Genomic DNA, 12,834 nt, shown 5'->3' with positions numbered 1-12,834 from the left:
AAAAAATTATAATAAAGTTTCATTACTTCCCTTATAGGTTCCCTTACGTTGTCCTTGGCGACTATTCAAAAATTTATATAAAAATTCTCTTAATAAAATTTTATTGGCATCCCAAAATTTTTTACTTTTACTCTTTCAATTGTTTCATAGCATTTCTACCGTATGTGGTAATATTCTTCTTTATGAAATAAATTTAAATTGTGCTAATAATCTGGCTAGAGATCTCCAAACAAGATCATTTGCGAATTAAATAAAATTTTCCAAAAACTTATTGTTGCATTGAGATTTTTTAGGTTTATAATCTGTGATCATCAGCAACCGTATATAATCTGTGAGGAGAATTAATATTAAAAGTTATTTTACAGCTATTTTTACAGCTACAGAAAAGAACTGAACAAAAATATATAATTTTTTCGCATATCATTGATGAAATCTCATAAGCCTTAAATCCAATTATTGTTCCAACATGTTCTTGAAAATTATACTCATGAGTGGGAATGAAATAAAACACCAGGTCGCCTAAACAGAACTAAAATAAAAATTTTTGAAATATAATATTCTTACATATCGTTTACTTATTCCTATACAAATTTTTTAATATTTAGTCCTTATTTGTCACACAAAAAATTTATAATATCTTACAATTTTTGGAAAAGCTAAAAAGGCTTAAATTGAGGGGAATATCGTAGATAGTATACCGCTTAAATAACATGGAGATTTTTTATCTGATTTAAACATTACCCTTCATATCTTTTTTTCAAATTTTTAGAATAAAACTACTCACTTTTTTACCATATCCTTTACTATTATTTTTGTAAATTTTATTTAATTCCAATTAAATATCAAAATATTCACATAAGTCAAAACCCAAAGAAAAATTTTATTATAAATAATTTCCTTAACAGAAATTTAAAAAAAAAAAAACTTTAAGAATAACCATTTGACGTCTTTTCTAGAATTTATAAAATTCTGCCCCAAAAGATATGCAAATTTATTTTAATTATGAATATATTGAAAATTTTACTTTATTTTTAAAAATAGATTAAGCTCTAGCTAGATAAACTACCACATGAATAATTTTATGAAAAAAAATACAAAATCTCAATTTGCAAATTTTTTTCATTTTCCAAAAGAATATTTTCTTTATTTCATTAGAACTTTGATAAATTGTGTATTTGCCAATTTTGCTGAAGAGGAAAAACAACAAATTTTTTTTAATTCTAAAAAGAATGAAGTGGTTGAAATTTTCTTTAAATTCTTTTTTCTACTTTTTAGAATTTTGAATAATTATAGCACTTTGCCAGCAAAAAAAAAAAAAAATAGAAAAATTCCATTCTAATGAATAATTTTTTAATCTTTATCAGGTGAATATTTTCCTTCATCATTCGTATATAGCTACTATAGGTTGCTTCACCAAAATGAAATTCTTGAATTTTCTTTTCTTTTTTTTGCTTTTTCTTTCGTTTCTAAAGTAGCTTTGAATCAGCTAATTACTAAAAGAAAACAAAAAAAAAAATCTAAAATTTTTTTATTTCATTTTGTTTTTTAAGTTTAAGTCACAAAAAAAAAAATAATTTAATGGTCCTCATTAGCTTGAAAAATGAAAAATGAACTTTTCATTTCAATTGCAAAGCAAAAAGAAAGAATAAAATTTTCTATTTTTACTGCAATTTGCATTTCTTCGTTTTTTTTTTTTTCGTTGTCACAATGAATTTAAAAACGAAAAATATTATTTTTTTTTTTTTGTTATATTTAAAATGAAAAACGTTTTTATATTTGATGGCGGTACCTACCTAATTAACTAACCTAGTTTAGATTAATACAAACACACAACATACAATATTTGTATAAGGTGTTATTAGAAAAATCTATATTTAAATCTCAAAATGCTATAGTTGTATGTTAATAATAAAATTTAGTTGTGATTTTTTTCAATGATTTAATTAGATCTTTTAATACTTTTTTACCTTTTTACGTGTTTTGACAAAGGGAGATCAATTTTTTTTTTCGTACCATCTGCACCCTAAGGTTCATGCAATTAAATGAAAAATCGAAATTTAAGTTTTCTAAAACCAAATTTTGAGATTCGATACAAGAAAAAAAACAGAAATTGTAATGCAAACTCAAAGAATTTGTGTAAATTCTCCAACTCTTTATAGTTATTGATTCCCATATAACTTAGGAGTTACGAAAGTTAATTCATTTCATGTTGCTTTAACAACAATTATAATAATATAGATTTTAATATCGATTTATTCAAACTAAGTTAATGAGAGAGAATGTGATTTCTAGTGATTAGAATTTCGCTACGAATGTACCAAATTGTATAATTTTAAAATTAATTAATCATCACATAATGGATATTACACCTAATTCTTAATTTTAGCTGAACTCTAATAGCACAAAAACTAATTTCATCCGTCATTTACAATTGTTTCGTAAATAATTTTTGTACGCCTTAAAATATGCAATTTTATTCGTAGAAACGTAAAAATTTCAAATTATTTCCACTTTACTTATATTTTCCATTAAATCCACTTTAATAAATTTTTTTATTGAAATAAAAAAAAAAACTTAGTAACAACTTAAAATTTATTTGTATCAAATAAAGGATAATTAATTGACTTTGTGAAATAAACGATGATCTTAAGTGTTCATGGTCAAGTATCTATATTTTTTTTCTTTTGTATTGTTAAGCTCTTTGAATCTCATTTAATTAAGAAATTAATTTGTAATAAGAAAATTTATTACAAATTAATTATTCTTAATTAATATACATATATATATATTTTTAATTAGTTTTGCCAATTTTATAAATTTAATTGCAAAATTTCATTCAATAAATTATAAATTTATTGTTTTACGATTATAATTTTAATTAATGAATTGTTATGGGAATTGAAAATACAAAAATTTATTATTAAAATAATTTACAAGCTATTGTGAATAGTTATGAACAATGAGATTTGATTTTAACTTTTATAATAAGCAAAAAAGAAAATTTATTAAAATAATTAATTAAATTCAAGGATAATTTAATTAAATTTTGTGTAGCATTGTATAAAGCAAATTTTTAGAATTTTTAATATTTGAAGCTAAAGATAAGAAAATTTCAATACTTCAATAGATGACACGTTGTAAAATATAAACGTTCTGAAGATTTGTTCAATTTCTGCAAAATTTGAAGGAAACTACAAACTAGCCGGAAACTGAAACTATTAGTATTAAATTAAACATATTTTTTCACATAAATCTAAAAAAAAATTTAAAATATTTGAGTGTAACAAAAAACCTTCACCTAGATATTTTTTTTATTTTATTTATTTTATTTAAAAATTTTCAATGGTAATATCATTTTTATTCATCCGATTAAAAATTTCATTTTTTTTTTCGTTCTAATTCTCATAGGTATTATCAAAGGAGATGAAATAATGGTTATCAATGGTGCAATTGTTTCTGATTTGGATATGATGTATTTAGAAAGTGTATTACAAGAGGAACAATCATTATCTATGATGATGCGGTAAGTGAATGAATACCAAAAATATTTTACAATAGAAATTTATTATTCTAAATAAATATAGATATTATTTAATTTGCAGTATTTTGTGAAAGGAATTTTATTATCCAATAGGTTTTGATTTACTATAATATAATTTTATTTTTTTATTAATTTTTCGTGTATCGTGAAATATATGAAATTTGAAATTTATGACAAAATTTTTAAAAAGTGAAGCAGTTTAATAAAAATTTTAACAGAATACATATACCTTGAACTCTAGAGAATTCTTAATTTATAAATTGTTCAAAAACTCTCAAAGGTGGCTTAATAAGTCTGAAGTTTAGGTTTTACGAAAGAATTGTAATTGTTTACATATTTGCTCATAAATTCGAAACATGTCAAGATAAATTAATCAAATTTATACAAAATGTTGATTAAACTATGCGGAATCTGAATTAAAAATAAATTCAAAAATTTCAAATTTTAACTTAGACGGTTTTTAATTTTCAAGTAAATATTTCTTTTTTTAACGGTTAGAGATCGGAGCTTTCATATGTTTTATACAACTTTGTGTTTTTTACTCGTATTCACATGTTCTTCAGACGCCTGATTAGCTTTAGTACTATTTTTTTTTTTTTTTTTTTCCTTTGTTCACTCCTAGAAGGAGCATAGGGCTAGTGCATGATTTCTCATGCACTAGTTTCATAGCGTGATAGAGTTTAACTAGGTAGGTGACTAACCTGCCGTAGTTTTATTTATATTAATTATTTGAGGTTATTAATATTTACTGTTTATTTTTCTTAGTTTTTTTTTAATATGGAATATTACGAATATTTGAAAATTACTTGTATAATATTTATTAGTATTGTATATTAAGTTATAATAATATTGAATATAGTGACCTGACCGGGGTTTGAACCCGAGACCCTTCGGTTAAAGGACCGGTGCCATAACCACTGCACCAATGGTCAGATTAGCTTTACGAGTAGTACTATACGAGCATGGAATCGAGAAACACCATGACGTTTCACATTAACAATTTTCAAAAGTGTCCGCCTAAACCGAGTTTCTGTTAAGCTTAGTTTAATTCTTCATTGCCTGTATTTCATTATATTATAATTTTTGCTTCCAGTTCGCAACACTCCCAAACTTAATCAACTGTGAGATATTGAACATAAATTTTACCATAAAAATATTAAAATTAAAGCAACATTATTAATAAATAATTTTTCTCGCTTTTGAAATTAAATTTTCTACATTTAAAGCTTTTTTCATAATTAAATTGTTAACACAATCAAAAACATAATGTTTCTTTTTTATAACAAATGATTCTAGAGCAACCACTATCCAGTGACAGTATCCTTTAATTTCGTAAATAATTGGATAATAAAAAATTAATCTAATATTTCAATCTCTGAATTCCATTTAAAACAAACAAAATATAATTTTATTTTTTTTTAATTTTTAGACCGTTAACTGATTGTTATTTTTTCTCTTTTCTAAAAAAAAATCGTATTATATTTTGCCGCTAAAATTTTTATCATTTATTTAATAAATGACAAATATAATAATAGTAAATGAACTAAATTAAAATATATGAAAAAAATTTCTGTTTACACTTTTTTACTTTTTTAATATTTGTACATGAAGCAAAAAAAATTCTTTATTTAAACTAAAATGAATTGTACAGGTTGTCTCTTATTGTGTCAAGTGATTTATAATCAATTTTAGTAAAATAATAGACAAAAACGTTAACTTACCGTTAAATTTCACCTCTTATCAAAAATGTCTTTAACTGTAATTATAGTACTATTGTAAATTTAAATCGTATGACAGTTGGCAACACGAAATTCATTTGACAATAAGTTTAGAACAATTCATATTTTACTTAATTGTCAAACATATTTCAAACTTAATTTCAAGAATAGAACTGCACTATTAAAAATTATTCTCTGTGTGTTTACAATTTTTTCAATTTCAGTCTCATCTTGTCAATATTTTTGTAAATTTTTTATGTAAATTATATCTTCAAATCTACCAATTCATTATGTAAGCAATATATCTTTCTATATTGATCCTATTGTATATGGCATTTTCATTCACAATAAGCAAATACATTTCATATTCAACTATCTTATCTTACTCATAACAAATGAGTAATGATAAGATGGTTGAATATGAAATATGAAATATGTTTTAGTAATTTTACAATGATTTGTAAAAAAAATTCACATTTTTGTAAAAATATTATACGGTCTTGCAATATCCAATTCAGAAAGCAAATACAGCTCACGCCTACTCTATACTCGACCACAACAGTTCGTATATGCTCCTTAGTAGAACTGACTTAGAATTAGGAGTAGTCATTTTCAAAGTGGGAAATCATACAAAGTTCTTCTGTATTTCAACCCGTTAAACAATTCTTATATATACTTAATATTTACCAATAAATTAAAATATCAATAATTTTATATAATATGTGTGTATGTAAGGCAATCTGTACATTTTTACCGACCGTATTGTGTAAACAATAGGTAGGTTATGTGATGGCAACAAATTTTGCATATCGAGTTTTCGGTGGGAACGTACTTCTCCATAGTAGGGAAGTGTAAATAAACTATTTTTAGCAACCTGTCGGTCTGTCGGTCTGTCGGTCTGTCGGTCTGTCGGTCTGTCGGTCTGTCGGTCTGTCCGTCTGTCGGTCTGTGTGTGCACGCGTCTATCTCAAGTTCGGCTGAACCGATTTTGATGAAATTTTATATGTAAGTTTGTTTCCACCATGGCACGGATCGATCAACTTTTGGTATATATCAGGCCTCGGGAACTGCACTTTTTAGCGGGCCTGTTTTACATTTTTGAGCATATTGAAGAACATATTTAACCGATTTACTTGAAATTTCATATATAAGTTTTGCTCTACCGGCGATGAAACCTCCTAACTTTTGGAAGAAATCAGATGTCAGCAACTGGACGTTTACTACGGGCCAAATATACATTTTTGTGTATATAAAGAGAAATAATCAACCGATTTCATTGAAATTTAATATATAAATTCCTCGTATGAAAACTATAAACATATAAATTTTTTGGAAAGATCAGGGCTCGAGAACTGATTTGCGGGCCGATTTTACGTTTTTCACCATATCTACGGAACGAATTTATGGAGTTTCTTGAAATTTGATATTTGAGTTCTGGTTGTTACCGAAACTAACTGGCGAGCATTTCAGGGAATTCGGGTAGCACAAAGCGAAACTCTACTAAGAGCCAAATTTACATTTTTCTAGGTATGTTAACTATAAGCTTACTAATGTCCTAAAAATTGGAAAGAAGTATTTAACGGACATATTTATAATATTCTGTAACACTTTCACTTAACTAGACAATACACATTGCGGTCGGTTATGTGCTGACCACATCAGATTTTTTTATATGTACATGTATGTATAAAAATATGTATGTTATTCATGGTATAGAATATATGAAAAATATGACTGTCCTTTTTTTTCTATTATTAGTTGCAGTTATTCCCTTGAACAATAATATTTTAATTGATAATAGAGATAAAAAGAATAGAGAAAAAAAGTTCATAATAAAAATGGAAAATTACAAAAAAAAAAAAAAACAAAATAGCAAAAAAAAAAAATTATTGAAATAAAAAATATTTTAAAAAGTATACAATAATAAATTCTCTCTCAATTTTAAGAGAGATAGAGAGACTGTGTGAAGGGAAATGATGTCGGAGTGCCAATATACAAGCTGCACAAGTAAAATGTTAGAAAATGATATTCAACTTTTATTGTTTTATTTCCAAAAGAAAAAAATTCTTTTTTTTGTGTGTACCTTGATTTCTAAATAAATTGACATTTTGTTTTTTTGTTTCTCTTTTATTTTATTTGTTTCTCTATTTTAGTTCCATCTATTGAGCTAAATAATAGTGACATTTAACTAGAAATCATTGTCTTTATATTTATGAAATAAAGTTATAAACATTTCAGGTGTACATTTTTAAAAATAAATTTTTTTTTTTTTTTAATATTTTTTTTTATAACATATGTTTGTTTTTTGCAGTATTTGCACATTTCTAAAAAAAAAAGTATATATAATTTTTTTTTTTATTTTTAACAATAACAATAGAAAATAAATATGAATTATGAATAGAGACTTTTTCATTATTGTTCTTCTCATACGAAGCAAATAAATAAAAAACAAAAAAAATATAAATAAAGGAAGACTATCTCTCTATATTTGCTACTCGTCTATTATTTTTCTCTATCGTTTTACATTATTATCTATTGTTCATCTTTAAACATAAAAATATATTTATCTCTTTTTTTGTACGATATAAAATAATAATATAAGAACTAGTCCGAATCAAATCAAAGGTATGAGCAAAAAGCACATTTTTAATAAAAATCTAATATCAAACCAATGTTTTACATATTAAGTTTTAATACCGAAACACTTACCCATTATATATTCAGCCATCAGGATTAATAATGTAAATTATCACCATTTATCAAAGGAAAATAAAGGAAGAACGGCCAGACTTATGGAAATATTAAAAGAAAAATTTCACTAATACCTAATGAATTTAAATTACCCTCCTGCAACTTTCATGTAACTAGCTTAAACCTAGTATAACTCGGGTTATAATGGAAAATATTAAAATTTACAAGTTTAAAATTTAAAACATACCTCTTTAATTATGTCCTTTAATAAATCAAAGCTCTAGCTCAAGATTCCAAGTTAATTAGGACATAATGTACAAAGAACAATATAAACCACCCTAAAGCATTTCTGAATCTCAGAGCAAAACGGTTTATGATATCAAGTGCACATACAGTATGAATGCAAAACGCTTTTGGCTTTTTATTAAAAAAAAAATTTTAGCATAAATCAACCAAACTAACCGACTGTAATTTACTTAGTCCTCAAATAATAAAATGTGCTTAAAATCATACAAATACAGTATTATATTGTTATAATAATTAATAAATCTTTTATATATTTTCTTTTCAAACATATTCTCTATACACACATTCACAATACCATGATGATATATTATATATATAATATTACATAATATTTTCTATTTCCTTCCGTATATCAGAAATCAGAAATCATATAGAAATATAGATAGGATCTCATATATTTATTTATTATGAATTTTTATTGTTTCTAACAGTTCTATTCATTATTAATGCAGTAATAAAGAACTTTTAGCCATATATATGTAAGCTATTTGCATACTGTATACTAATATTATGCGAAAGAAAAAATATTAAATTTTACTGGAAATAAAGTATTTTTTTCCTCTTAAAGTCGAAAAATTTAAAAAAAAAAACCTACGATCGAACAAGTTTGATTCAAACAATACATCGAACAGGTTCGATTGTAGTTTTTTGCAACTTGTATGAATGATGCTTCCATGATAAAAGTATGATTTATGAATGGAAGGAATAACGATATTGAATGAAAATTTTAAGTGCTTAAAAATTAAATTAAATAAAAACTAATTTTGTAGCTTTCATACAATATTGAAGTATAATATTGGAGAGAATGTTTCAATCATTGAAAAAATGGTTTAATCGTATTTTAAAATATAACCGTAAATATTTAGAGATAGAAAAATATTCGTGAAATTTTCAAATTATATGAAACATTCTCCAAAGAGTTCTGCATTTTCCTCAAACATTATAACATTAAATTTTAGTTTATCATCATAAATTTTATCATAGATCTTGTTTAAATTTGAATATAAAACATAAAATTCTCTATTGCGCTATTAGCTCAATAACCTTAATTTATATTATACGATTAATTTCTGTATTCATATATTTCACTCTATTTATTTAACTCTATTTTAACCAACCATAACTAGGAAATTAAAAAAAAAAATTACCTACATAATTACGCTTTTTACTATAGTAACAACACACAATTCAATGATTTAATTATAGCAATTTTTTACCCTCTTTAAAGTAAATTTTTTTTAAATTAACCTAACAAGTATACAGTAGGCCTACAAATAATAATGTTGTTGTAATTTCAGTAGTTCATTGCACTAAATAATAAATAATTATTGCAAAAAACAGAAATAGAACTTTACTTGCTTCATTAACCGTTTGAGATATACTACTTTTAATACAACATGTTTGTAGATCAAAAAGTACATACTTAAATAATAAAAATACAACTATGTAAAGAGTAAAATAAAATGTTCAATGTTCTGTTTTTTATTCTCTTTATCCTGTAAATTATCCTAGGCTCCAATTTTTTTTTTCTATTTTTGTATTTTATAATAAATTTCTGTTGTGATTTTACACAAGTCTATAACTACTAAAGTGAATAGTTTACCATTTTTTCAAAAATAAATGTCTATTAATAAGATTACTTGACGATTGTTATGTTGTAACAAAAAGAGGTAGAAAAAACCAATTAATACCAACTAATTACTTTTGACATTATTTTAAAATAGAAACTAAAATATGTTAATAATTATTATTTTAGACTTTATTACCTTACTCAAAGATTCAAAGTGCAATTCAATTCTTTGAGAATTCAGTCGTGTTTTATACATAAAAACCACGTAAAACATTTGCAGCTAATTTCTTTTGAATAAAAGATTTAAAAGCCTTATACAAGGTATTGAGTAATTTTATTAATTTTTAAAGACTTGAAATTTTTTTTTTTGATTTTACGATAAAGAATACTTTGTAAATAATTATAGCCTGATTTTGTAACATTATAACAATGACTAAAGTGAATTTTTGGTAACTTGAATTTATGCTATTTATACTGTAAAGATTTCAGGTTAAGTATTATAACGGTTATAGTTATAAAGCTTTATATATGATCCTAAGGCATGACATCCTTTGTTTTTGAACAAAAACATTCTTTGTGCTCACTTTTAATAAGAGCTATAGTCAAATGTATTTCGATAATTTTTGAATCAAAACCCAATAAATGGCATATGAACCCCTGAAAGTATGCAAAATTTATAGAATTTTTAAAAATAAATGAATAAAGTTTTAATTGTTCATTATTACAAGATATGCAGTTAACTACTATCACTATTCATAATAATTTATTCAATTATTTAATTTTTTTAGAATTCTCAGATTTTAGCAAATTATTTGAGGATATGCTATAATAAAATTATTCAAATTTATTTCACTACTTTAATTACACATTAATTAAGCATTTTATTGGCAGACCAATATTTCAAACCATTTTGTACTGTTCAGTTTCCACACAGATTTTATTCTAAGCTTGAAAATTCAATATTATTTCTCATCTCATCTAGAATCATTTTATTGGCAAATAGACTTGAAATTTTTTATTTAACGATAAAGTTTACTAATAATTAAAGACCTGTTAGAATAATTTTCTTAATATAGCAAAAACTTAATGCCAACATAAGTGAATTTCATATTTTCAAGCGACTTTCTACTTAAAGTATATAAAACGAATCTATATAGATATTCTATTCAACATCTTGTATTTTCTTATATATAATATTTATTCCGTGCGATATAAGGTAATAAAATAAAATATTAATGTATATGTATCCTTTATATTTACTTTAAAAAATAGAAGCCACAGCTGCTTCAAAAAAAAAAAAACTGAAAAATTATAAAGAAATAATAAAAGTTATATAAAATGTAATTTGACTCCTTCTATACTATACATATGTACATACATGCTTGGTAATCGTTGGTATATAGCAAATATTACCATTCTTGTAAATTTTTAAAATATTCACATATACAAAACCATAGACCTACTTATATTTGTATTTAGGTACTTATAAAGTATTCTTTTAAAAATTATTAACAGATTTCTTATGATATTTTGTGTATTATAATATTTAACACCCAATTTCCACTTTATTTTTTTTTGAGATTTTTATTGTTTACTCAAAGATATCAAAATATTTAAGAATAAAATGGAAAGGAAATTATTCTCTTTCCAAATAGGATATTATATTTTAACTTTATTATTAATTGAATGACAATCTTATCGTTTTTTACATAATATTTGGTGAGAGAAAGTCATGTTCTTGATTAAAAATTTGCTCTCATTTTGCCTGTCTCCATAAGTCAAATTACAGAAAATTAAAAATTATAAGAAGACCTTGTAATTTTTATAGTAATATAAAATGAAGTTGAAAATTTTGAATGAAATCGTAAACACGGGCCTGCAAATTAATATGACTTCAACATATCCAAGAAAAGGGTTAATAATTCATATAAATTCGATATAATTTCAAAAATGTTATAATCGAATCCCTAAATAAGTTAAATAAAGCTGAAACAATAATTTTTCGATTCAATTTTGCCATAGGTCATATGCTACCCTCCAAACAATATATTGCCTTTTAGGCAACTCTAAAATTTTATAAAAAACACTCTTGTTATATCACCTACCACATTTTCCTTTTTTCCCATTTTTTTTCATATTTTTATTAAAAAAATAATTTCATATTTTAAAGACATTATAAAAAATTTTATTATTATTTTTATTATTCAACTTTATTAACACCCAATATACCTATATAATTATATATATATATTAAAATTTATACCTTAAAATATACCTAGCTACTTAATATATTTTAATATTCAAGTATATAATTTTATGTCACATATCCCTATAAGTATGCAATCTATATATATATTTTTTATATATTCATTATTATAGCTACTTTCATATTATATTAAAAACTTCAAATATCCTTAATATTATTTTAATATAATAAAAAAATAATAATAATAATTGTAAAAATTTTATTGAATTTTTTTTTTTTAATAATCTCACCATTCTTATACACCATTATTCACCATTTTATAAGAATTTTTTCTCTTCTATTTTTTACAAGATTGTTTAACATTTGAGTTTTATATTCAGAAAAAAAAAATTTCATTTCAATATTAATAATATGAGAATAATAACGATAAGCATAATAAAATAATATTATATACATGTATGTATGTATATATGTATGTTAAATATATTTACTTAATATTAAAATGTTTGAAAAGGAAAAAAAAATATTTTATGAAAGAACTTAATTTACTTATATACAAAAAAGTTAGAACATCTTTAACATGACATCTTAAAAAGGTAATAATAAAGAGCGAGTTGAAAAAGTCGAGGAGAAAAAAAAAACATCATTAAAATTTCAGAAAAGAAAAGAGAGAAAAAAAAATGAAATTAAAATGTTCAAATAAAAATGTTTCCCTTTCCTTTCTTTTTTTTTTTTTGGGCTTTTATGGAAATTTAGTGAAAAAAAAAAAATTTTTTTTTTTAGTATTATTATGTTTTTTGAC

The 12,834-nt window shown here is 23.5% G+C and overlaps 1 protein-coding gene across 2 annotated transcripts in view; it reads left to right on the top strand.

The window, feature by feature from the left end:
* Window positions 1–12,834, top strand: part of LOC129612790 (protein still life, isoforms C/SIF type 2) — a 279,580-nt gene that overhangs the window by 210,173 nt on the left and 56,573 nt on the right. For both annotated transcript variants that reach the window (XM_055526563.1, XM_055526562.1), the window contains exon 8: window positions 3,409–3,523. In XM_055526563.1, coding sequence (XP_055382538.1) covers window positions 3,409–3,523 — 115 coding nt within the window. The remainder of the gene's footprint in view (window positions 1–3,408; window positions 3,524–12,834) is intronic.

Source organism: Condylostylus longicornis, unplaced genomic scaffold (genome assembly GCF_029603195.1).
Source record: "Condylostylus longicornis isolate FDR11 unplaced genomic scaffold, ASM2960319v2 ptg000077l, whole genome shotgun sequence".
Lineage (NCBI taxonomy): Eukaryota > Metazoa > Arthropoda > Insecta > Diptera > Dolichopodidae > Condylostylus > Condylostylus longicornis.
The sequence above is the reverse complement of the archived record's forward strand: the minus strand, read 5'-3'. Positions and strand labels throughout refer to the sequence as shown.